The 26957-nt window shown below is 46.8% G+C and overlaps 1 protein-coding gene across 10 annotated transcripts in view; it reads left to right on the top strand.

Annotated features, from left to right (window-relative positions):
• The window catches only part of POU2F2 (POU class 2 homeobox 2), a 109482-nt gene that overhangs the window by 48144 nt on the left and 34381 nt on the right, over positions 1-26957 (top strand). The window contains exon 1 of one of the 10 annotated variants that reach the window (XM_083515499.1): positions 21078-21174. The exons of the other annotated variants lie outside the window; for them this stretch is intronic. Within the exon in view, the coding sequence (XP_083371625.1) occupies positions 21147-21174 (28 nt within the window). The 5' untranslated portion in view covers positions 21078-21146. Of the gene's footprint in view, positions 1-21077; positions 21175-26957 lie in introns of those variants that run through there. 10 annotated transcript variants of the gene reach the window in all.

Genomic DNA, 26957 nt, shown 5'->3' on the forward strand with positions numbered 1-26957 from the left:
GTTCCCTGTTGTTGAAGGCCAGGCCACTCAGAAGCAAGGGGATAGGGCTTTTTTTGCCCTCAACACAGAACTGTCCCCAGGTACAGTACTTTATTATCCCCTATGGGAGTGAATGGCAACTGTTCATGTGTGCTGGAGAAAGCAAGGAGTTGAATTAAGGCATAATAACTGGGATAGGGGCTAATTCTGCTCCCTGCTCTTGGGAGGGAGCCAAGCTTGCCTCCATAGGCATACCTCCACCCTGGGTTAGTTAGATCACTTTTGTTTTTGGCTCCTTCCACCATTGGCTCTGGCTCCACCCACCACCAGCATGTGGGCCCCGACAGATTACCCCTGAAGGAATGTGGCCCTTGAGAGGAAAGAAGGTTGATTTCCCCTTCTGCATGCTTCATTCCTCCAGGGGACACATGGTGGAGGAAAGGTGTGCATGGTCCCTCTTTGCACATCTTTTGTCTCCACTCTCACATCATGCGCAAATGCCTTTTTTGCTTGAGCATCTGTGCACTATGAGCCATAGCAGCTTGTCTCATGAGTGGCGCTGTGAACGTGGAATAGATGAAGATTGGCTTTGCTCGTTAAAAGTCACGCATAAACGATGAGTGAATATAATTTCTATAATATCAAGTTGTCCTATATCGCAGCGTTGTGACCAAATGGGAATGGAGCACTTTGGGGAATTCAGGTAGTAAGGCATGTAGTAGTAGTGTAAATGGTGCACTTAGTCTAATGGGTCGCTCTGCAGGTGGGCAAAAAGGAACAGCTTTTATGTTCCAGAACCCCTGTTCTTCTTCATATACACTTTCCGCCCAATCCTATGCAGAGCGAAATCCCACTTAGCAGAGTGGAACTGTACTCTCAAATAAGCACGCGTAGGATTGCTGCCTTTGGGTGGATCTCCATGTTACGAAGCAGACACAGCATTCTCGTGTTTGCCTGGCAAGGCAAAGGGGGAAAGGATGTTTGCAGGAGAAAATCCACGCATGGGGGCTGCTCAGCACTTCTTGCGCCTGTTGATTCTCTTCTGCAGAGATCTCCTGCTGCTTCCATCCTTTTCCATCCCTTCATCCCTTCCCAGTTGGCCTCTGGGAGCCTGGAGGGAAAATGGACTCATTTGCAGAGAGGGAAATCAACAGGCAGAGGAAAAACAACAAAGTAAAGTAGACGCACCCCCTTTTTTACCCACTGATTTTCCTTATGTGTTCCCTGCATTTGTATTACTTTAGCAAATTTAGTTTTGGTACTGTGTGTTTTGCCTTCAGGTGAAACCACACCTGTGTTGGTACTATTCTTCTGACACATCCCAACCCTGTTCTAACCACTTACAGGGACATGTAAAGGGGGGAAGTTAGGGAAGAAAGCTGCAGTGGAGGATGTTAGGACTTTGTACCTTGCCCATTAGATGGAAACAGCAAGGATTTATTGCATCAGTTGTTTAAAACATTTATATCTTGGCCCTTTCCATTACTATCAGAACCTCAATGCAGCTTCCCAAAATCAAAACACTCTGCCAATATAATCTGATAAAAGCCACAACTAAAATAGAGAGCATCGTCATTTGTCAAAAAGTCCAGGCAAAGAAAATTGTTTTTAATTCCTGTTAAAGGGCAGAAGAAAGGATGGTAAATAAATGTTTCTGAGGGAGGCATTCCACAGTCTGGAAGCCATCACAGAGAAGGCTCCGCTCCAGATCACCTCTTGCCTAATCCCGGTGTGCCTGGAGCAGGGCTTTCAAAGACCATCTTATGGGCAGAAGACAGGGATGTGTGTGTAGAAAGTGGGAAACTGGGAGGCAAATGCTCAAAATGTGGCTAGAGATTTGCTTGAAGGCTAGAAAGTTCTGCAGACGGTTTGTGAGGTTGACAGGTTTTATGGCCAAATCATTGAAGCAAAGGGTCTCATTCACAGACGCAACTTCTTTGCCCCCTATGGCAACGGTTCTGTTTTTCCTGAAGTGTGGTTACCATTGATGCCTAATGACTAGCTGTGTAGGTGTGAAACAAGATTGCTGCAGTGATGAGCAAGATCCAGGGTGGGGGATGGGAGGGAGGGAGGGAGGAAGGAAGGGGAAAGTTCCACAGCAAAAATGGTGCATATAAATATCTACAGGACCCTTGCAAGCCTGGTTTCCCCACCTGCCACTGCTTTGGACTACAACTCCTGATCCATACTATCTAGAGGGCACCAGGTTGTTGAAGGCTGTTCTGTAGTATCAAATATTAGAATACCTTTGTTTGAAATTTGTTAGCTTTGTGAATCTGGTTTGATTTCAGCAACGTCCAAGTAAAACGTACCTAGTATTGCAGGCTCATGCTAGGTTGGGGAACCTGTGGTCCAGCTCTATCAGCATGGTTGATGGCCAGGGACTATGAAAGCCCAACTGGTAATATGAGGGACTCAAGTTCCCAACTCCATGGTGCAACAAATCAGGTGGTTCTTCTGGAGGTAGTTAATTTTTTACTCAGGGAGGGCGAATTAGTACAGGCGTGGCTGTAACTCACTCTACAGGTCAAGGAAAGGGGAGTGCAGAAATAGTGAGAGTGGTGTGATGGATATACAATTGGCTTTGTTAGTTCCAGGTCTAAAGCCTTCTCAGCCATGAACCACACTGGGTGAGCTTGGGCTCGTCATCGGCTCTGTTGGCACGTCACAATAAGCAAAACAATGACTTACCATGAAAAACCAAGCATGCTCATGCACAGGAAGAAAACAGTGTCCTCTTCACTACTCACCTGTTTCTGCTGCTGCCACACTGCTAGGTGCTAAGCCATGGTTTGGCACAGCATTACACCAGAGCCTGGACTCATGGTTTGCTTCCTCTAAACAAACTCTGAGCAGTAAGCCAAAAACAAACTTTGGTTGCAGCTCATGGTTTCTTTTGCAAACCACCCTGTGCTCCTTGGAGGATGGACAGGAAACCAATGTAATATATAGAAAGGATAGAACATGGGTAGGCAAACTAAGGCCCGGGGGGCGGATCCGACCCAATCGCCTTCCCAATCCGGCCCACGGACGGTCTGGGAATCGGCGCGTTTTTACATGAGTAGAATGTGTCCTTTTATTTAAAATGCATCTCTGGGTTATTTGTGGGGCATAGGAATTTGTCCATTCCCCCCCCAAAAAACAAATATAGTCCGACCCCCCACAAGTTCTGAGGGACAGTGGACCAGCCTCCTGCTGAAAACATTTGCTGATCCCTGGGATAGAACATTGGCAGAGTGTCACTGGAAAGTTCAGGCTGAAAAGGTCTTAGTGAAGAAAGGGTAAACTTAAGCCACAGCTCCTTGGATGTAAGGCCTGGAAGTTTGAAATGCTGGATTTGAACATTTTTGTGTCTAAAAAACATGTTCAGTGGCTTATTTTTGTTTATTTTTTGAATAGGGGGATATATTTTGAATTAAGGCGTGGAAGCTGAAGGTCAACCACACTGGCTCTATCTTGTAGCATTCTTGAGTCATGCAAGAGTGTATGTGGGCATCAGCCACGGAAGGTGTGTGTAGGGCTATGCCCTCCAGCTCTACTCTCACCAGAGTCTTCATGCATTTTTCTGAATATGCTTAGAATCGTTCTTGTGAGGATTGTGATTTGGGAACCCTGCATGCAGAGGATTCCTGATTGCCAGAAGGTTTCTTCATGTATTCAGCCAAACATGCAACTAATCCCATGGTGGGTGGCTGGGTATGTAGTAAGTGGGGATGGGGATAGAGACAGGGAAGACTGGTCCAGTTGCTTTTACAGTTGTCTGCTGCAAATGAACCTGGTGCTGGTCTGCCAAAGCCACACCACCCTTGCAGTACTGAGGGCAGGGCTAGTGCCCAGGACCTCCATAGTTTATTCCCACAGTGTCCTTTGAACAGGTTGAAGAGGGCTACTGACTCACTCTTTTGTGTTGGCAAAGGGGGCCAGATGGAAAGCTTCAGGGGGTCAGATTAAGTTCCTGGCCCACCGGTTGTCTACTCCTAGTTTAGAACTTTGGAATCTGACACTTTGGGAAGTTTTGTGGTTAAGAATCTTGGAGCTGGAACGTTTTCATGCTGGTATGTTGGGAGTGGTGGGTGGGAGGGCCACTGTGAAGAACCTTGGCGTTTTGAAATGCTCCCTTACAGACATTAATGGTAAATCATTGGCTTATCTGATGTAATTTGGGAACGGTTTATGACTCAGAAACAATGAAGAAATACTTAAAAAAACAAAACCCAACAGGCTGTTAAAATCTCTGTTTTTTAGTAGCTCAGATGTAGGTTTTTGCTTCTGTAGGCAGGAGATATAAGGGGTGATGTGGATCATTAAGAGGCTCTGACGCTGAGCTGCCACCACACAGGTGGCTTTGCTTGGTCGACACTAGGGGCGGGGGTCTAGGCAACCCCCCAACCCCAAAAATCAATCCTGCCCATGCCTGTTCTAGACTACAGCATGTTATTTAAACACACACCCCATACTCAGTTATTGTGTGAAGCTTTAATCCTCTTTACATTACACAATGAGGTTAGATCATGTGGGTTCCTAGCTGCTGTATTAAGAGGGGGACAAAATAAAGGACCCAGGTATGAAATGGAAAGAACGAAAGAAAGAAGAAAGAAAGAAAGAAAGAAAGAAAGAAAGAGCAGATAAGCGATTGATCAAGCTGAGGTTTAGAGAGTGATCACATTTACGCACGCTCTTTCCTGCTCTCTCTCTCCCCTCATCATCATTTAATGAGGTCGGAAGTGGAGCTGCTTAATGAAGTTTAACAGGGTTTTAATTACTGGCAACTCAGAGCCTGCTCTACTAGGACAGGGCCTGGCCGCCAGCAGGAGTGATGGGGGGAGCTGCTTCCTTGCCAGCCTCAGAAAAAAGGCTGGATCTTGGGCAGCCGGCAGCGGGGGGGGGGGGAGGGAGGGAGGTGGAAGCACTGGGGGAGCCCCAACTTTGCTTCTTGCTTCCCCCTCCCATTAAGCAGCAGTGACTCTATGGCTGGGAGGCTATTGCTCTGCTTTCCCTGAAAGCTCTGCTTTCGTATCCCCTTTTTCTCCCCACATATTGTCAGTTGGGGGTCAGTTTCTGTCAGCACCGAGCACCTGGTGTTCAGCGCTTGCCTTGGAAAATCCAGAGAATGGGAATTAGCAGGTTTAGGCAGGTGGGCTTTGCTCGCAGCCCAAAGTCAAAGGGAAACTGCTGGTTCATTGGGATGGGAAGTGGATCTGAGCAGGGTTGCCACCTTTTCTTCTGGTTGCTACTCCTGTGCATTTCATGGCAACCTGATACATTGAAATATATCAGGTGAAGCTCCATCTGGTATAGAGATGAGTGTTAGGTAGAGCTGCGGGTGTTGTGTGTCAGCCTGCTTTTAGTGGCATGGGAGCAGACCCAGGACAAGGGGTGAGAGGAGATGGCAACCATAAGCCCAGAGAGTTGTGTGCCTTCCCCCCTAGTCAAGGACAGAAAGTTTGTTTCTTGCTGCATCTGTTCCTCACACATATATAAGGTCTGAGTTGTATCCAGGTTCTTTCTGACATGAGTTAGAGTTCACTTTATATGGTTTTCTGTGTGGAGGGTTGTTCTCCTAGTGGTTAGAGCAGGTGTGGTGTTTCCTCCCTTCCGTCCCAAGACAGAGACATTGGAAATCTCCCTGTTCTGGCACGGGGGGTGGGGGGAGAGATAGGACTACCCCCTTTGTTTTAGGAGGGGGCTTTGCCTTGACCCCCCCGACCCTACTCTCGACCCCCTGAGGGTGCAGCGTCCCCACCTCGCAGCATGGCTCCTAGCGGCCGACGCGGGCCTGACGGACAGGTCTGGCAATCGGGCAAATTGTGTGGAGGAGGTGGAGCATGAGGCCCAGTCGCCGAAAGCCAGCAAGGGCCAGCGCCTTGCAGGTCCTTGTCTTGGCACAGAGAAACCTCACTATCACATGTACACAGGGAATTTGGTGCACATGCTCCATTGGCAGAAGCACTTATGCGTTGGCTGGCATGGCCACCCACCCTCCAGGTCTCTATGTCCTTTGCAAAACAGGGCACAGATGCATTTCAATGCAAGGGTGTGTCTCCTCTTGAGTGCATTGTGTGACGAGTGCCTACAGATGAGACTGGTCATGGGGAGAATTTGGGGAACGGGCACAGGCTTCAGGGGAGGACAGCCCTATTAAGTGGCTGTCTTGGGTGGTAGATGTGGGAAGTCACCAAAGGTGGCAGAGTGACAGGGAAATCTTCTGGCAAGCTATCTCACCTAGGTCCAACTGAAATAAAATGTGAGTAGTCCTCTTACACAGCTCCTGTTCCTTTAAATGAGGCTGTGCTGGAGAACGCCCCAATGGGTTGTGGGCCCCATGCTTATCCATGGGTGTCCCATGGGTGTCATTGGCCCACTGACTTCAGTATTGTCTACATTGACTGGCAGCAGCTCTCCAGGGTTTCAAGCAGGGGGCAATCTCAGCCCTATCTGGAGACACCAGAGATTGAGGCTGGGACCTTCCGTAGGCCAAGTAGATGCCACTGAGCTACAGCTTGGATTTTTAGACTTTGGACTTTGTGGTCTTCTTCTATAATGGCGGGGGGATTTCTTAAGCTGGTAATGCTTCACTTACTTTGATATGTGGCAAGCAGACCCTGCTGCATCTGTAGGTACTCCTGTACACTCTGATGGCGCTACTGGACCCGCCTCGGTTTCCCGTGGTTCCTGTGTCTCCATCTTTCCTTTTCTGCTGTGTTTTGTCCCGGGCTGAAAAGAAGGAAGTGACTGGTGGCTGTGATACGATTTGTAAAGTACTTTGCAGCCTTTGTGATCTGCACATCAACAACCCTGCAAGATGGGTTGCCGCTCTTCCCATTTTACAGCTGGGAAACGAAATTGAGAGAAGAGGTGCTTGCTTGAGATCATGTTGTTGTGAGCCTGTTTTAGGGGTAACACCTGAACCCACAATAGGCAACAGAGAGGAAGCCACCTTTTCCCCAAACGACACATTCTGTCTGCTGGCTCCAGTGTTGTGAACAGCCTGCCATTGCGATTGCAAAATTCTTTCGGGGAGAGGTTTGAGGCCCAGGGTGGGTGGGCAAAAGCAGAAGGTGGGCAGCTGACATTAATATTAATTCTGCTGCAGTATGTCCTGGGTGCTGGACAACAGGGAAGGGCAGGCCTTAGACTTACAGTATGGGATCTACTTTGCGTTTTACTAGCAGCCGCAAACCCACCTTTTGCAACCAGGTGCAGAAGATGTAGAATTAAAGAACATGGTGCCTCTGAACAACGGCCGAGCTAATGGATTTGTTTTGAGTTTCAGAACTGAGCTGAACTCACAGTCCCTCCACACAAAAATCTGTTCCTAGTGACCCCAAGCTTTGTTCATTTCAGCAGTTCAACTGTGGGAAGGGGGGCTCATTTTGTTGTTGCTCTTGTTAAATAACCGGGAGCCAGAAACACTTGCTGATCTACTGCGAAAAGCCTGTCAGTAGATCCCAATTTATCTTCTGCTCACGCTTGCTGCACAGTACAGAGCTTTCAACCTACTGTAGAGTAAACCAATGTGGTGTAGTGGATTTGGATGTGGGAAACCCAAGTTCAAATGCCTACTCGGCCACAAAACTCATTGGAAGGGGGCAAGATTCTATGGGCTTGTCCATACTACACAAGAGTCGAATGTGCATTTGCACCTACCTGTCTCCTTATTAATGTTGGCGGGTGTCCAACATTATGTCCTCCCCACCCTAATGTTGTGCAGGACCTTCCCCCATCCCTTTAAATTCAGGTTTGGTTTTTTTTGTTGTTCTTGGGTATTTTAGACTTTCTAAGGATTGCAAAAGAACACCCAGCAATTTAAAAGGGAAAGGTGTGAGAAACACTGGCATGGGGAGAATGTCATGTGACTGCGCCCTTGCATTAATGGGGAGACAGTCACAAATTCACATATCGTTGCGGTGTGGACAAGCCCTCTCTCTGAGCTTAAGCTGCTTCACAAGGTTGTTGGTGAGGATGGGAATACTGTGTGCACCCTCCTATTTACTCTTCATCCAGTGACACCCCCCCCCCCCGGCTGGTTTGGGAAGTGGTATATGCACAATGTTAGACACAATCCATATTTATTCTTCCGATTCTCATGAAAGACTGCATTTTGATGCGTTTCCTCCCAATCCAGCTTTGATCCGAATTGAGACAAAGAGCAGCCTTTCAAGCATGTAATGTGTACACACAGCCACACTTGTTGGGAAGGGCAGGAGGTGAGTTTGAGGGCTGGCTGATGTCTTGTGAGGACGGGGTATAGGGAAGACTCAAGTGGAAAGACACAGATTTAGGGAAATGCTTTGAAGACAAAGGGAGGCAGAAGGTGGAATGTGGAGGGAAGAAAGAAAGAAAGAAAGAAAGAAAGAAAGAAAGAAAGAAAGAAAGAAAGAGTGGGTTTATATAGAGAGAGGAGGTGTGTAGTTGAAGGCAGAGGAATACATGTAGCACTAGGCATTAGGGGAATGAGAGATGGAGAAGGAGATAAAGGTGCCCAAGATCAGATACGTAGGAAGATGGAAAAGGGGGTTTAGGGGAGAAGAGACAGCATCAGACTCCTGGGCAAATACGACTGGTGGAGAACACTGTGGTAAGCCGGGTGGGTTTGCTAAGGAAGCAGAACTTGGCCTAGTCCCTGTCTAAGACAGGGATTCAGCTCTTGACCTTTGGGGGCTGTTCCCACCTCTAGGAGAGCGAATGGGGTCTTCAGTGGACTAGCTAAACCCATGGGTTTGTGGCACAGTGTGGGGCTAGAGAGAGGGGTGGGAATTAGGACTTGTGTCGCTGCTTCCAGCTCAGCCATTGTATTTGTGTGACCTTGGCAGGGAGTCTTCCTCCCACCTGCACCACTGAGGATGGCGGTGGAGGTACCTGCCTCTTTGTAAGTGGCTTCTGGAGGCCAGAGAGAAGGGATTTTGGTCACTTCTTGGTTCTTGGTCCAGGTTTTAGTTTAATGGTATAGGGTGGGGGGGGGGAGAAGGAAATAAGTCCAGCTGTTCCCCCAGGTTTTGCTGCTGTTATTGCTTTTTTTTTTGTTGAAAAAAATTATTATTACTATTATAGCTTTGCCAAGGCATGCTGAGAACTGCGAAATCGTGACACAGAGAGAGGGAGAGGAGAAAGAGAGAGAGACTAGACAGGGTGGGGATGTCACCTGCCCCCCCTACCATTCCACCACCCCCCAGTCTGCTGCAACGCAGAAACCAGGGAATGGAATAGGAAAGAAAATGAAATGCGTCTGAAGCGAGGAGAAGGGAGAAATCGTCGGGTGGAAAAGGTGGGGGGGAGGGCGAGAGAGCCAGCGAGTGAGCGAGAGGCCTGGCCCTGCCGTAGCTCCAGCCCCCCTCTCTCCCCCTGCACAGTATCGATCGGCAGCCGTGGCTCGAAACCATTTTCATTGTCAGGCGCTTGGGCTGACGGATGCCCCCCCCCCAACAAAGCGCAGCCGCTGGGGGATGGGAAGGGATGCTGCAGCTTGGGGGCTGGTTCCCCACACCCCATCATATTAATCCTATTTATCATCCCTGCTTCAGTTTTATCCCTCCAAAATAATATCTCACTGCAAATTCCAGTGTCCCCTATTCCTCTCCCTTTCTGCCCCCTGTCCCCCACCCTTTCTTTTCTTTGTAGTTTGTTGAAGGGGACCATTGTTCATCGGAAGCTCCCCCCCTGTACACACCCGTTTCTCAAATTTCCCTTATCATAGGGGGCATACTCCAGATCCCTTAACATGGATTAGTTACCCCTTAACACAGATTAGATATCCCTCCTTACTTGCAGCCAGGACCGTTAAAGAGAGGCAAAGAGGACAGGATTTCTTTTTCACCCTTTCGATGTACGCTTATGGGTTAAATGTGATTCTCAGTGATATTGGGGGTGGCGTGAGCATGGGTTTGGAGTCTGGGAATAATTCCCAATGTACTAAACCCATATCAAAATTGAGGAAAAGTCCCAGTATATGTACCACCTCCCCCCACCATGTATTGCCAGGCGTTGTTCTGTCCTGATCGCAGTCCGAGTGAGAATTATATATAGTTTAACTGATGGTTTATCGTGCTGGACCATGTATTGGGATTCAGGTGCTGGATCACGACTTGTGTCCCAGACTGGGGGTGACAGAAGGGAACAGAAGCTTTGTGGGCACTTAGAACAGTTTCTGAAACATTTCATAAGGAGAAATCTGGAGATATGAGTGGAAGGTGAAGGGAAATACTCAAGTGTGCAGTTGTACACTATGCACATACAGAGGAGGTGTTCTGTGGTAGCTACTCTCTCACAATCCCGGATACATAACGTGTGCTGATGCAACCATTTTTGGCTAATTTGTGATTAGAAGCCCATCTGACTTCTCAGCAGGACGAGAGGATTGTGTGATTATTGCAACCCCATCTCCAGATCACCTCTCCTTCATCCTCAGAAAAGTTCCAAGTGATCCAGAGACTGAGTTGTTGAAATGGGTGTTGAAATAATCCCATAAGCACGCTCCGTCATGTAGCAAAGGGAGCTCGCTTTGGCTTCCCACATCGCAAATGAGCAATAAAGCAGTTGCGTGAATCAGTTCTGATGCGTGCTTCTACTTTCACATGCAGGCATATTTATTAAGCCACACTCCCTATTCATTATCCTATATTCTTTCATGTTTAACTCCACCATCATGTGCACCTACTCGTTTCTGTACACGTCATCCTGAACATGAATCAATGCTTCATCTCACATGCTTGTGCCTTATAATTTTATTTCTGGGCTTTTTCACCCTAGTTTTTCTCCCCATAAATCTGCTCAAAACACACTTTTACACTTGAATACTAACTGGCAAACATTCTCTCTCTGTGTGTGTGTATGTCTCTCTATTTCACAGACGCTTCAGTTCAGCTTGATGATACTTTTTAATTGCAGGAGAAAGTATAAATAATCAAAATGAACTTCACAAGCTGAAAAGGCTTGTGTCCCCCCCCCCTTCCTACACACGCTCGCACAAACATTCAGTTTAAATTGTCTTTCATGGCCCATTTCTGCCTGCATCTGAATAAATTTCATCATCTTTGCAGCACATCTTCATAAGGGAGTTTCCTGCATTTTCAAATCTGCTTGCAGAGCTAATCAAAAGTAAGCACCCCAAGCTGCCATTACAAATGTATCAGCACAAATGTTTGCCTGAATGAGTAAGGAGGATCCTCCCCCCCTTTTGAAAAAAGTGATGTTAGATACTGAGCATTTAAAATGGTAGAGTTGGAAGGGACCCTGAGGATCATCTTTTCCAACCCCCTGCAATGCAGAAATATGCAGCTATTCCATATGGGGATCAAATCTGCAACCTTGGCATTATCGGCACCATGCTCTAACCAACTAAGCCATGAAGGACTTGTTTAGACGAGGGCACAGCATTGGCACATAACTGAAAGCATGTGAAGCAATGAAAGGAAGAAAGCAGGATTACGGGGCAGGAGGGTTTGCACAGGATTCTGCTGCATGGACTTTGCTTCCTGCCCTGAGTCCATGATTTCTCCCTGACCCACTGTGGACTACCTGTGCCTTTGGCATGTTGTTACCATGGGCATGGGATTTGCTTGGTGTGTCTGATTTCTTGAATCCCTGCCCTCTAAATTCAGATATTTAGAGGGAGCTTCGGGCTTTTTTAGCGGTGCTAGAACAGGCACTTTGCACACGATCAGAATCAAGCTACATTACTGAGCCTAAGCATTGAAACAAGAGTGCTGAGCTTTGGCTCTGATTAGACCAGGGGATTATCCACACCGAAGGAAAATGTGGATCCTGTCTTGTTGTCCTGGACCTTTCCTCCTTTAAGTGCAGGGTCTTTCAGTTCTGGGCTTTTTGGAATTTTGAAGAATGGGGGGGGGGGGGACCCAACAATTTAAAAGGGAAATGTCCAGGACAGCACTGGGATGGGAAGGATGTCATGTGGATGCCCCAACATTAATGGGGAGAGAGGCAGGTGCAAATCCACATTTTGGTCCTGTGTGGACAAGCCCTTTTTAAAATTACCCCTCCACACACATCCCACAACTACAGCTGCGAATATGCTCACAGAGTTCGTTTCCTTGCAATCAGTGATGGTTATTTATAGTGCATAAAATAAATGAAGTGCCACACAGAAATTAAAAATGGTCCAAATGCTTCTGGTGTAATTGTTGGCAAGGCACAGATGGGAGGGAGACAAGAATATTCTTTTTTTAAAAGGCATTCATACAAATGTGGTGATTTGATGCCCCCTTTGCTTTCTCCCTTATTTATTTTTTAAGATTTATAAAAACAAAAGGACGAAAAAAGCAAGAGGAGGAGTATTTTAAAAGGAAAACAACAACCAAATAAGACCACATAGGAAAGAGCTATCCCAGGCTGTGTACACATTACCAGTTAAAAATTCCGCTAAGTGGTTCTTTTTCTCTATTCAGATTGAAGCTGCTTTGGGGGGAAAACACATCAAAACGCAGTATTTCATAAGAAACGACAGGAGAGATATGGATTTTGGCTAATGTTGTGTGTACAACCATTTCCCAAACCAGCAGTGGGAGCGCACTCGGAGTAGAGCAAACGGGAAAAAAAGATGATAGCAAAATCAAAACATTCCCTTCTGTCCCAGCTACACACATTTTTAAAGACCATCCCCACGGCTGCTGATTTCTCTGCACACATGGTTCTGCATGTGTAGGGAGGCTGGAGCTAGTGAAGATCTGAGTGCTTTGGGAAACTGGAAACTAGCACTAGTGTGTTGAGGAAGGTTTATTTGACATAAGGCATGTATGACACATGTGTGTTTAAGGCAGAATTTAAGGAGAACAAACAGTGTTTGCTGTTGCAAAAGGAGAGACAAGTGTGAAAGTGCAAATAGTAAAAATGTGCTGACAACAAGGACTCTGTGTGTATGTGAAGAAGCAGATGAGTATGAAAAAAGATGAGGACAGAAATGTGGACAGCCAGAAGAGGAGTGTAAATGCAGAGAGCTATAAACGCACAAGCTAGGTGGAATAGAGTTATCCTTCCAGTTTCGCTCACATATAGTGCATTGCAGGGGGTTGGACTAGATGACCCTTGGGGTCCCTTTCAAATTTACAGTTCTGTTATTCTGTAACCAAGTCTTTTTCATGTATGCCTCACAACCTGAAAGCATTCCCTTCTATGCTATCTATAGAGCTTCGGAGCTTCTGAGATTTCATCAAGTGCTTTCAATTCTGTCTTTGCAGCAAAACGGTCCAGAAAGTTGCATTTTTTAAAACAGATGAATGTTAAGATTATCTGAATGCCAAAATCTGTGCCCACAATTTCTGCAGATGTCCTATGTGGCTGCAGAACAGGGGGGCACATACGTTCCTGCCTACAGTGCTTCAAGGTTTATAGCTAGTTCACACAGCCATTTCTGGTTTGGTTTTACACAGTGAAACCCTAACATGAACCACACAATGTTGCTCAAAGTTGGCAAGGCTAGGATATGTTGGATTGTAATTCAGACACCTGTTGAAATTTGGTGACCATGGTCCAAAAATGAGATCTGGATTGATTTCACATTGAAAAATAATCCAGAAAGGGTCACATCAAACAGTGTGACTTAGGTATGTTATAATCCAGAATGGCCGTCCTAACCTATACTGCTCATTGAAGTATCACACAGCCATATTGCTGTATTTGGAAAATGCCGAGGGTGAAACCCACACCTCATCAAGAACATAACATTGGCTAGAATCCGTTTTTTGTATCTGCCAATGCATTCACACGGTCATGCAGGTGTGTGATGAATGACAACCACCTAATTTGTGAAGGCGTCATGTGAAAAGGTCTGAAGAAATAAAGGTTACCTCAGGATTAAAAGCGATACCTGCCTTATATCAAGTGGTTGTATGAATGCATTGAGGGAGGGACTGTGACTCAAAGGGTCCCAGATTGAATCCCTAGCAACTCTCATCAACCCTGTCCATTGGCCATGCTCATGGGGGCTGATGGGAGTTTTAGTTCAGCAACATCTGCACCCTTGCCCTAAATGGCTCCTTCTCAAGCCCAGAGGCCAAACTCCAAGACTGGGAAGATCCATCAGGGAATGCCAGAACTCAAGCCTCTCATTTTTGAACTAGGGTGACTCCTTTCATGACCTGTGAAAAGTCCCTGTTCTGCACAAATATTAAAGTACACATTGGCTTCCTTTGCCTTTTCTATTGCACACATGCCTTGGAAAGTGCCTTTCCAGTACTAAGGGGCCTGAATGCATTGAAGGATTGGACTTCTCTATCTTTAACCAAGGGGCCGGTTGTCATGCAGGGGGTGGGGAAAAGTTCATTTGCCAAAAGAAGTCATAGTCAGGTTATTTACATGCCACATTTTCCACAACTACCTCAATGCTGAAAGTGCTTCGTGTAAAAACATTCAAAAACAGTTAACATAAAAGCAAAGTCTAAATAAGTAATACAATAACATAATGAAAAGTATAATTTAGCTACAATGCTAAAAACAACAACAACCCAGTAATTTCTGCATCAACATTTAAGGGAGCATACAGCTCAAGGAAAGAATACCAGTGACTTCACATCCAAATTTAACATCGACACACTTTGCAATGCCAACACCCCTTTTTATACCTCAGCCCAAAAAGCCAGCGAATCCTCTCAGAGTTGTTCCAGCAGCCTCTGCAAAGGGGCCATAGTAGAGCATTACCTGCCCTTGTGAATTCTGTTTCAGTTTTACCTTAACTGGGCTGTGGTGGACGCACTGCCTTTCCAAAGGGATGGAGACCATGTACCTGTGTGGCACAGTGGGGCAGGACTCAAGTCACACCCTGGTCCTTCTGCACCACGTGTTCTTCCAGTTTTTGTGGTCCTTTTACAGTAACTTTGAGCTTGCCATTTCCACCACTTGTAGAAATCCACTGCCTCCTTCACCTGGACACCCCCAGGTTGCAGGTTTTGGCCTATAGCAAGCAATGGGCCTAAATGTTGTGTACAGCGCTTGTGTCAATAACTCTTCAAATTTGTCCATGGAATGTTTTAGTGCTGAAGCTCTCTGAGGGTGAGTTCTAAATATTTCCCCTCCCTTCTGATCAACTCTTTCAAGGTGCAGAAGTCCCACCAGCTCCCCTTTTCAAAGAGTGCCAGATGTGAACCACACTCACAAAGGGATAATTGGGAGGATGCAGTAAGGCTCCTGATTATTCCTTTGCCAGTGTGTGCCAGTTAAATTTGGTGCCTGGTGCCACACTACTTCAGCTGGGGTTGGGTGATTTGCCCATGCACCATGGATCAGCCCCACCCATCTGTCAAATGTGGCTAATGGTTTCAGGCACAATTTGACCCGGAAGTGGTTCCCTAGCCCTGTCTCAAAGGTACATGAGCTCTCTTTCCTGCTTCGCATCTGGTTACCTTAGCCTTAATCCAAGAATGCAGATTCTGTGGCACTCTTGATGGTGTTGTATTCCAGCAACTTCCATCATTCCTGACTGGGCCGTGTTGGTGGGGGCTGATGGGAGTCCAACAATATCGTTTACCCCTTCTTTGCCTTTATCTTCAACGTGAAGCCATGGTTTGTGTGTACTTGGCCTTGTAAGACACACACTCTGCACATGCTCACAGGCAATTTCTTTGCCCCTGCCATGTGGTCTGTCAAAAAACAAACCTGCCAATTGAGCAAAGATGTTAATGCGGATACTGTGAACAGACTGGGGACAAGCAGGGCCGCTCGCTTGCGTTAATGTCCTCTTGTCAACACCCTCTGGTCTAAGAAACATGAAGCTGTGTCCCAAGAGAAGGCGCTTAAGGAGGGGAAAGACCTCTCTGTAGGACAGAGCAGTCAAGAAGGCCTCAGGCCTAGACCTAGGGCTAGGGTTGCCACTGAAATTTCACCTGAAGCAAAATTCGAGGCAAACATGCGTTGTGTTCCTCCAGAGGCGAAACACCCAAGGGAACTCAGAAGGGCACTGATGAGACGAACAACGTTTCACGGTGATCTTTTGCCACCACATTTCACTCAAAGTGAAATTTGGAGCTTGGAAATTCCGGGGTTTCTCCTCAGGCGAAACGCCTGGGGGAAAATCTCAGGAAAGCTAGAAGTTTCGACACAACCAGCAAAACAATATAGATAACAATCTACAGCAGAGGTTTGAATACCCCTGTGCCATGGACCCAGGCTTCTTTAGAGGTGTGCACCTGCAAATATTGGTGTGGAAATTGCCAGCCGCCTATACAGGCAAGGGGAGAGATAGTGAGCCACAGACCCCCTCCTTCTCTCCCTGCACTCCACCCCATAACTTGTTGTGCCTTCTGCCACCTCACCCCCCCAAAACCTGCCCCATTCCCTGTACTTTCCCCCCGCCTGCTGCTCCCCTCCCCCGCCCTGCTCCCCCGGGAGCGCACTCTAATAATGTATTTGATCGACTGGCGGCCGCGGACAAGCGATTATTGTCTTGTAGGGAGTCAAAAGTATTGATCGGGGGAGAAATATGAGCAGCGCGATGGAGCCGGCGCGTCACATACAATAACCACAGCCCCGGGGGAGCGCCCGCGACACCGGCCGTCTCCTCTCATTACCGCCCGCCTCAGCCAGCCGCGGGGACAGGGAGACAGGGACCGGGCAGGGCGACTCTGCTCTTGCCCCTCAATGCTGACCCGCAGGCCTATTGCTATTCCAGCCACAGGTTCCTCATAGACGGCATGGGTTGTGAGCTGGGGGGGGGGTAGGGAGCATGGCTGGCTCCTTAATGAATCTCTTTGCCCCCCTGAACAGCTCGGCTGGTGTGTCGCAGTTGCAACCTGTAGCTCTCCACTCCAGCAGAAAGAGGTCCTAATACTCAAGGTGGCCTGGGAGCGGGCATCTCTTCTGACCTGAAAGTCTGAGGATCTAATCCCAGAGATGTGGTGAGGTTGCTCTGTACATGTTCAGAGGCCCTCTGAGCTAAACCTTAGGTCAAAGGAAAGCCTGCCTGCGATCACATTCCCAAACTGGTTCACATCTCACAACTTTGGTACCCTAGTTTGAGGGCAAACTTCAGCCTTCTTCTTGTACCCTGCATCAATGCATCGGCATCCCACCGTCTAGCAACTGCTGCTGACCTAACTCACAGTGAAGGATGCAGTGAGAATGGAGCATGAGGACTTTTTGCTGCCAGTCTAATTCGGGAACTCCTACTCCAAGAATTAAACACCGGTCCATTGTTCTTTTGTCACAGTAGAGTCAAACAGCCTTGGTTGCTTAGACTGCAGTCCCAAGCCTCCTAACCAAGCAATAACTCCCATTAAATTCAATCGGACATAATTCCAAGTAAGCATGTTTAGGATTGGGCTGCTGAAGTTTAGTTTAGTTTTAGTGATAGATCCCCTCTCAAAATCACAACTGCAGTGTTCCTATTTTGCAGGGCAAGAGCTGTACAGTACTTTCAAAGCTGCAAAACTGTTTTTGCAGTTTTTCGTTGTTGTTTGCAATGACTCTGTGAGGCAGGGCACTGTTCCCATTTTACATACATACTGCTGTATGTATTTTACATACATACTGTTCCCATTTTACAGGGACTGACATTGGATCACTGGCTTAAGGCCTCTTAACGAATAACTTGTTTTAATCCATGCTTTCCTGCTTTTGTTCACAAGCTGCTGGGCCCTTTTAAGTGAACGTGTATATAGAGCTGTCTTTATAGAAAGAGTTCTTCTAGTCCAGTTATTGCCTACTTTGACTGATGGTGTCTCTCCAAGGACTCAAACAGAGTTCTTTCGCTTCTTTGCAATGTTGAGACTTTTAAAGTGAAGACACCAGGCTGGAGTCTAAAACATCTGGAGGGCACTAGGTTGGAGAAGGCTGCTCTGTTAGTTCTGGTACTATGTGTGGCGTGTGTGAAGTTTCTGTTACTCTGGGGCTCATAGCCCTCTTATTCCAGCCCCTGGGCTCTCTAAACTTACATAAGCAGCTGTGGATATGTGCTTTTAACTCCCATACACCCAATTTGTCTAAGCCTAAATTAGTAGAGGCGTGTGTGTGATTTTCTGGACGGCGCAAGTTTTCCTTGAAATGGGTTAGAGCAAAGGTGTACAAGATGGGATGTAAGCAATTTTCTGTCTTGGGAAATTGTTATTCATGGGTTTGTTAGGGGCATAGATTGTAGGTGTGTCTGGGTGGCCATGTGTCACAGTGTTCCTGGATATGTGTGCGCACAATTGCTTTCTCATGTATTTTAGGGGCTTTGCCCCTGGGCAAAGTCTGGCCTCTCAGTTGCCAATCCTGAAGGCAAAAGTGGGATGTGGATAAGCAGAACATGTGGCAATGAGACTTGGCAGCTGGTGAGCATGAATTGGGGCCTTTGCGCTTCAACCCTCACTCCAGAGTGGCTCTCTGGCAGAACTAGCTGCTGATCTGAGCTGTGAATACAAATGGCTTGCTCCCACGTAGACATTGCATATAAGGGGTTCATGGAGAATAAAACTATCAATGGCTACTAGCCATGATGGCTGCGCTCTTTCTCCATTGTCAGTGGCAGTAATGCTTCTGAATACCAGTTGCTGGAAGCGAGAGTGCTCTCTTGTATTCAGGTCCTGCTTGCAATCGTCCCAGAAGCATCTGATCGCATCTGTGGTTGACCACTGTGAGAACAGGATACTGGACTAGATGGGTCATTGGCCTGATCCAGCAGGCTCTTCTTACGTTCTTATCTTGCATATAGTAAATAAATGATCTCAGGTCAGACTACTTGCATTACGAAAACCTCTAACCAATGATAAATCCATAATTATCACTGTCTGTATTTCTCTGTTTTTTCTTTCCTTCCTTCTCACTTTTAACAACTCCCCCCCTCACCCCATCCCAAGCCATGTATATCTTTACCTGCAGCTCCAGATAATTATTTCATACATCTGATGAAGTGGGCTGTGGGCTCGGTCATAATAAATGTACTAGTCTTTAAGGAGCCACAAGACTCTTCATTGCTTTTGCTGCAAGAGACTCACACAGCTACCCCTCTGAAAAAAGCAAAACTCAGGGTACTCCTGGCTGTCCAAATGTGTGAGACTGTGAGTAGTAGTGTTTGGTGGATGCACTGATGCTTTTGTGTACGTGTGTGTGTGTGTGTGTGTGTGTGTGTTCGTGCATGTGTCACATTGCCGAGAGCGAATGTGATGGTCATCATGTGCAAGGGAGAGCCGTTGGGTGGGACCGTGCTGTCTCTCAGACTGGAACAGGCCACATCGCCACAGGTGAGTGTGAGAACTGGTGGCATGCTGCTTCCCCCCAGTGGTGAGTTGGCGAAAATGCAGAACCAACTGCTAGCATCGAGCAGCAGCTATCTGTTGTCTTACTTACTTGGCTTTTATGGGGCTTAGAGTTTATCCACATTTACCTTTTGCCCCACTCATTCCAGGCATAGGTCCATGCTTTCAAGCACTGTGTCTGATTGAATGCTAAAGAGCGGGCTTTTGCAGGGAAAGCTCTGGGACAAAAAAAGGGGCGCTCGGACTCAGAGCTTTAAAGTGTGGACTGTGTCTGGAAAGAGCAGAGGAAAGGTAAGTGTGGATAAACCCTGAGCCCCAGAATCTGTTTCTAATGCCAGAGGTCAGCCCTAGAGCATATGATGCAATAAGAAAACTGCCTCTGAGTATAAACAGAGTGGTTTTCTCTCATCACCAGTTAACCACAGCCAGGCCCCACATTTCTGATGTTTGGGGCGGGTTTCCAGGGTTCATCAGTCTGGAGTCACCCCAATTGGGAAGACAGAAAGGTGGTTCTTGTCTCTTCAGGGATAACTAAACCTGGTTGAGTAGATGCCTCGCCATCTTAACATAATAAGCTCTACATTGAGTTGTCCACAATGAGCTGTCAGGATATTCAGTTAAGAAGACCATCATTATGAGATTTCCTGTAAGAGGTAGGATGGGATTAGGATTGCTAGGTCCAGACCCTCAGAGATTGCATTTACCGTTTCAGGGCTGTTTCTCTGTCTTATCATCCAGACAGTCTGAGTCCTGCTGTACCACCTGGGGACCCGAGGCACTTGCCTAGGGCTGTGTACACATTACTGGCTTAAAACACAGTTAGGCTGCTTGCCCCCCCCCCTAAAATCAGATCGAAGCTGGTTCTGGTTGGGGGTTGGGGGACTGCATAAGAATGTAGTTTTTCCTAAGAAATGACAAGGCAGATACAGACTATCTATGGATTGTGACCAACCTGGTGCGAACGCTGCTTCCCAAAGCAGTGGTGAGGGCACACAGGATGCAGTGCAAACAGGATTGTGCGTACATAGCCCTGGACAGCATTTCTCCAGCCACCACCAAAGGGGTTCAGTTTCCTTTTTCCCCAGTCCCACATTAGCACACATGCTTCCGCTGCTAAGGACATGCCAACCAATAGATAGGGATTGTGACAGCAGCTGCAGAAGGAGTACCTAGTAGGCCTGGGAGCCAGGTTTTAAGGATTGTCTGGATGAACAAGTCCTTGACCCAAGAGAACTAAAGTCCACTGAGAGGTGTCAGGGGCAGTGGCAAGCTGGAGGTCGATGGGAAATGTGTTGTACATCCAAGGGAGGTCCTAAGGCTCTTGACAAGCTATTGGCTATAAGCAGTATTTGAGGTGGGATGTAGGACTGGAGTTGCAGGATCTAGTTTGTGTGTGTGTGTTTTGGGGAGAGGAACTGTGTTGCTGTTTTAATCTTTCAGCTAGCATGCCAGAAAGATTATAAATGGTCCCACCCACATTGGGGTTTGGGGCTGGACATTATTCCAGATTCAAGAGAAAATTTGTCATGCCCAGGTATGTAGTACAGCATGTGTGAGAGAATGTGGTGCCGTGGTGAGTGCATTTTGCACAACCCTTCACACCACATCTCTGTTGGGTGTCCAGGAGTGTATGCATCAGAGCCCTGGGTATGGCAAGCACAAAGGGGAGGGCAGCACCTGTGGGCAACAAGGGTAATTGGCAGGTAACACACATGCCCACGCACATGTGTTTGTTGTGTGCCAGTCCTTGCAGTGTTCTTTGCTCCCACCCCCCAACATACCGCTATGGCTTCTTCCTCCCAGCTGCTTCCTGCCACATTCACTGTTCTTGCTTCTGAAGCACCAGGGGACTCCCCCGGCTCTGCCCCAAGCTCAGAGGCCCTTCCTTGTCCCGCCATCCGCTCTTCCCCTCTCTGGAAGAGGTACTGGCTGTCAGCGGCAGGCAGGGCTCTCCAATGCTCTCTCTCCTGCACCAGAAGCATCGTTGCCATGGTGAACTCAGGGCTGTGGGCGGCAGGTAAGTGCCAGAGGATATACTGGTGCCAAACTGAGTGCATGGGCCACAAACAGTGCTGCCCCTGTCACACCCCACTTTCAGCACTTTTTGAAAACTATTGTCTATCGCCAGCCCTGTCTTCTCTGCAGCTCAGTGCAAAGGTGAAGGGAGAGGATAGGGTTAGGGGAAAGAAACTCCAGTAGGCCTGAGGTCAGGGCTGGAGCATGGAGTTGGGGATAAGTGGCAAAAGCACACTGGGACTTACGGATGAAAAGTATTTGAAACAGAGGGGAGCATTCTAGCTTTTCTCTAGTGGGGCTCCTGTGCCCAAGAGCTCCCTGCCAGGCAGAAAGCCAGCTGGAATGTTTTTGTCCCTGCATAGAGATGTGGGCTTGGGGGTGGGATGGTGGGAAGCGCCACACCTAATTTCTGCTGTTAAAGTCACAGGAGCCCTGCTGGGAAAAAGGTGGCAACCTGACTAAGAGCACAGGCCAAGATTTCCAACTTTGCAAGCAACCACAGTAGCTGTGCCTTCAGCAACAACTTGATGTACAGCCATTAGCAAGTGATGCTTATCTCCTTGCTGCGAAAAGTTTCACTTGCTGATTTCTGCAGAGCGAGGTACTGTTAAAAGCACAGGCTCTGGTCACTATGCAAACCGAGCTGGCTGCGAGGGTAGTCCCAAACTTATTTCTATCCTGCAGCGTACTGATGAAGAACCTGTGGCCCTTGTGATGTTGCTGGGTCACAGTTCCCTTTAACCCTGTCCATTGAACGAGCTGGCTGGGGCTGACAAGAGCTTGAGTCCAACGACATCTCTAGAGTCACTGCTTCCCCACCATTGCTGCATAACTGTAGACTGAAGCAAACAAACCAGTTTACTCTCCCTGTTCCCCTCAGGCTTCCAAATTCCTGCAAGGCTTCCTGAAATCCAAGGAGACAGCAGGCTGTCCCATGCAAAAGAAGACACTGTCCCTGTATCTGTCATAGCTGCTTGCACAGTACTATTTTTGCAGGTGCAGCTTGTTGTGCAGGAGCGAAAACAGATTCCCATTCCTGCAAAATGATTAAAATGGCTCAGAGCTCTGCCTTCCTTTGTATCTGGCTACCTTAGCTGTTTCCATCCCAGTGTTTTCCTGCAGAGGGTGCTGTAGAGAGCCAAGGCAGGAGAATGAGGACCGGCTGCTAGGGGTAGGAGGAGCACTGCCCGGAGGCTGGTTTCTGGGCTTCTGTTTTTAGCTGGGTTTTCAGTAAATTGGAGTCTGTTTTTAAAACATCTAAAAATGTGAAAGGGAAGCAGAAGTGAAAGCCAGCAAAGGGTGGCCGGCAGTTTGGAGGACTGCGGTGGAGGAGGGGAGAGGCTGGAGAAGCATCATCTCTCAGGTCCAGCTGTAGCTGCCGGGTTCCCCTGAGAGAGAACTTGTGCAAATTTAAGAGCCATAGTGAGGAGGAAACTCCTGAAATTATTTCATGAGTGACGTGACAATTGGTAAAATTGCCACTTTAAAAAAATAGGCCCTGCTCCTGTATCTCTATAGCAGTAATTTGAGATTAAGACATTCAGCTGGTGAAGCTTTTCTGGATGTGGAGATAAAACTTTCCCCAACAAATTTCTGAAGAAATTCTTGAATGTCTGGCTGCTGTTAAAGGCAGAGGGGCAGGACCCCTGAAAACGTCTTACTTCCCTAAAGCAGCAGTCTTGGGCCTTTTCAGATTCAGGACGCACTTTTTCACGCTGCTGTGCAACTTCAGACCCACTCTTCAATTTTCTGCCATTTGTACGTTTTTCTTCTCCCTCTGTTTTTTGCCATTTCTGGGCTCTTCCTTAGTGTCAACATCTTCAGATGGGATTCCATCGCATAGTGACACATTCAGGCTGCACAATTTGGAGTTCTTGCTCAGCAAACCTGCTTCCCCAAAGAAGCAGACTTTCTGTGGTAAGCAAAGTGGAAACCGTATGATGACATCCTCTTGACAATAAGGATGACAAAATCTACCCATTTGGGTTTCTCTGAGTTTCTCATTTTTCCAGTCTTAAATGCAATTCTCCACATTTCCACATGAGCTTGCAACTTAAAGAAGAAGAAAAAGTTCTCACAAAAACTCACCAGCATTTTGGTGTGAATTTCCCCTAATATATGCACACATGTCTGTGTGCAATTTTACCTAACTCAGAGAACTGAATTTTGAAGAATGGCTGTGTTTTGGTTTGTGTATTGTTTTGGAAAGTACGTAAAGTATGTAAATTCATCTTTAAATAAGAACTGAATAGGATCCCACCCCCCACCCAATCTCTCTTTGAATCAGTGTCTCCTGCAAACAAATCAGAATAAATTCTCAATAAAAAGCCAGCATAGTCTAACCTCCTTGCAAACAGATCAAGATGATTGCTCAAGAAATAGATTGTTTGGAAGCAACATCTCTCTGCCTCTCTCCCCTTATCTTCTCCAATTGTCTGTTTCTCTGTGTGTTTCTTTTCCTTTTTAAAAAAGACAGTAAGCAAAAGAGTTTTGGTGCCTGTGGTCTGACCAACTTTAGGTGAGGCTGCAGTAACTCACTTGTGGGTACCAACCCCACCGGTTGACGACCAGCGCTGAAGCATCTTTGAATGTGGGATGGCTCAGTTGGTAGAGCATGAGACTCTTAATTTCAGGGTCACAGGTTGGAGCCCCCACATTGGGCAAAAGGATTCCTGCATTGCAGGGGGTTGGATTACATGACCCTTGTGGCCCCTTCCAACGTTACAGTTCTAGGATTCTATGGATGCTACAGGTATTGGAGACACTAGCTGCCTTCAGACAAGTCTGAGAAGACTGTGAAGAACAGAATTGCCAGATTGTAACCTAGAGAATTTACTTCTGCTTTAAACCATACTCACATAGCAGAAGAAGTTGCTGCTTCTGGGCCTCCTACCCTAACCCTTCCCACATCTTGCTGCTGAAAGAATGAGAAAGGAGGATGGAGGGCAAACAGAGGACTGACTGGGACAGGAGATGCAGCTGGGCACGCTTTCACTGCTTTTGTGTGGTTAAAAAGTAAAAGGTAGAATCTCTGGGTTGTAACCTGATAGCCATAGTGTAAAAATATATCTCAGATACAAACAATCCTGTTCATAAACAATATGTTTTCACACACACCTGTTACTCACTTCGTGCACATAGATGCACACAGCCATGCATAACACCCCAAGCACCTCGCACGTGCACACATTACCACTTTTAGTGCTGCTGTTTCAGTTTGGTTGAGTGTCAGCGGTGTGCTAGGCCCTGTTCAGAATTTGCAAGAAAAGAAAAAATTCAGTAAGAGAAGCCTTTGCAGTAGGACAGAGTTTTAGTTGTTGTTGTTTGCAGATCACAACACATTTTTCCTGCGATCCATATATTATTTTTATATTTCTTGTTTACTGAATATATTGGTCGCTTTTTAACCAAGGCAAGCCAAAGCAGCCTACAGTATATAAACAAACACACCCATGAAAACCGGCATAAAAAGACAAAGAAAAATCTAAAAGGCAGATCTATTTTTTTTTAAAGCTAGATTAAAACATCCCACCCACCAGGGGTGCCAACTTGAATAAAATATTGTGGGGGCGCAGGTAAGCCCCACCCCACAAAATTGATAACATGATGCAGTGCGCACACACCATTTGAATGGGAATGCCCATCAACTTTGTGGGGACCTGGCCCCCTAAAATACTTTATTGTGGGGGCCAGTGCCCCCACAACCCCCAGGAGTTGGCTCCTATGCCACCCACTCAAAGCTACAAAAAATTAAAAGCCAAAGGCCTGGGGGGAAAAGTAATGTAATGTATTGATGGTGCCAGGCGAGCCTCACCAGGGAGAGCATTCGACAAACAGGGAGCCACCACTGACAGGGCCCGTTCTCCTGTTGCTGCCCTCTGGTCCTCCCATGAATGGCCTCAGAGGACAATTTCATGGGTTGGTTCATATGGGGAGAGGCAGTCCTTGAGGTATTGGGGTCCTGAGCCACATAAGACTTTATCTGTCAAACAAACACTTTGAATTGGGCCAGGAAACTAATTGGCAGCCAGTGCAGTTGGGCCAGGATTGGTGTTATGCGCTCAGACTGTACTTCCCCAGTGAGAAAGACCTCTGCAGAACTACCTCCTTGTACATGCCACACAAGTGTCACTTCTCTCGTCTTTTCGGCACCTAATTTTTCAGCGCCTTCCTTTTTTCATAAGCCTTTTAAGCAAAGATTTTTAGATGGTAGATATACCTGATTTGAATTTCTATTAATTGTTTATGTTTTTATTGTTAACTATTTTGAAATGTTTTCATAAGCTGAATAAGTAATTGTAAATAAATAACAGAGAAACTGACATAATTCTTACAAACTGTCAAAATATTTTAGGGCTGCCACATTTTCATCTTGCTGGGCTCCTGCGTCTTTAGCATTTGTTAGTCCTTTGTAATATTTGATCCCGGAACTCCCTGACAGGCAGAAATTCAATACTGAAGGGTTCTCCTATCCACATCAGAAAACGTGTTGCCATTTAAATTTTCTGTTTGTCACAGAAGTCTTGCCAGGAGTTTGGTGTGTGTGTGTGTGCACATACCAATTCCTGATAGGGTTTGATCAACAAAATCTAACCCTTTGGGGTTTAAGAATGGTACTTTAATTCCTTGCATTTGTAAATTGAATGAACGAGCCCATTGATGGGAAGGTGCATTTAATCTGAAAATATGGCTCTTCCATTTTTGGTACTGAATTAACAACATTCAAAGAAGGTGAGTTTGGATGTCATGTTTGTGTATCTTGTGGGTGGGCGGGGGGACTTAACCCTTTAGCTTTTTATTCTTTCTCAAAACCAACTTGCTTGCCTCTTACTCATACATACCTACTGCCTCCCCATTACCTTTGATCAGAGGTTATAGAAACTGCTGATTTTTATCATTCTCACTATCGGTCGCCTTACTGTAGGTTGCTTGCAGCAATGAGTTCCACTTATACTGATCGTTCTGTGTACAGTGCTGCCACCTGTTCCTCCTGCAGTTACTCTCCTGCCTCTAACAGCAGTTTGACACTCAGAAATGGAGTAGGTGAACTTTTGCCCATCATTTCATCAACACAGCAGGAAAAAAAGCTTCAGCTGTTTTATTTCTGCTTGTCATTGTCATTTTAAAAGGAGGCAAGCTAATTGTGAATATTCCTCAGTATCGTTTTGAACCTTCTTTAACTTCTGATGTTGCTTCACATCTACATCACCCCCTTCTAGATCTTGATTGCCATGAATCCCATGGAGATATCATGGAGGGGAATGGTTGGATTCTGAGGATGAATGGGTGGAGCTCGGGGAGTTGGAAATGGATGACCTTGGGGAGCGTGCTAGTGAAAAGGGGAATGTGACATTGGGACCCTGAGATGTGCCTGAGCCTGAATAGTAGGCCAGAAGTCTAGGGAGTGGAGAGCTGGATCCAGGGCAGGGTTGGCAGAGGGCTGTTTCACCGCATGACATCAGACACTCCTAGTCAGATCAAGCCAGTGTGAACCAGCCAATTTGCTTGCAGTGAGGACCAGGACAGTTTGATTGAACCCCTACAAGCCCAGACTTCACATCAAGACTGGTGACCAATAATTGCATGGCAACAACTAGGACAACTTCATTGTAACCATGGTCAAGCCCTTCCAGCACCCTTACAAGAAGAAGACACCCACACGTTGGCTTTAAAAATCAGAGGCATGGGAGAGAATCAGTGGGTGATTACACCAGTGCATTTAGACTGTAGGCCCAGGACTGGAATTGAAATGAAAAGGTGTATATGTTGCAGTACCAGTTGAGG

The sequence above is a fragment of the Podarcis liolepis genome, assembly GCF_965112155.1.
Source record: "Podarcis liolepis genome assembly, chromosome: 7".
NCBI classification, from domain to species: Eukaryota; Metazoa; Chordata; class Lepidosauria; order Squamata; family Lacertidae; genus Podarcis; species Podarcis liolepis.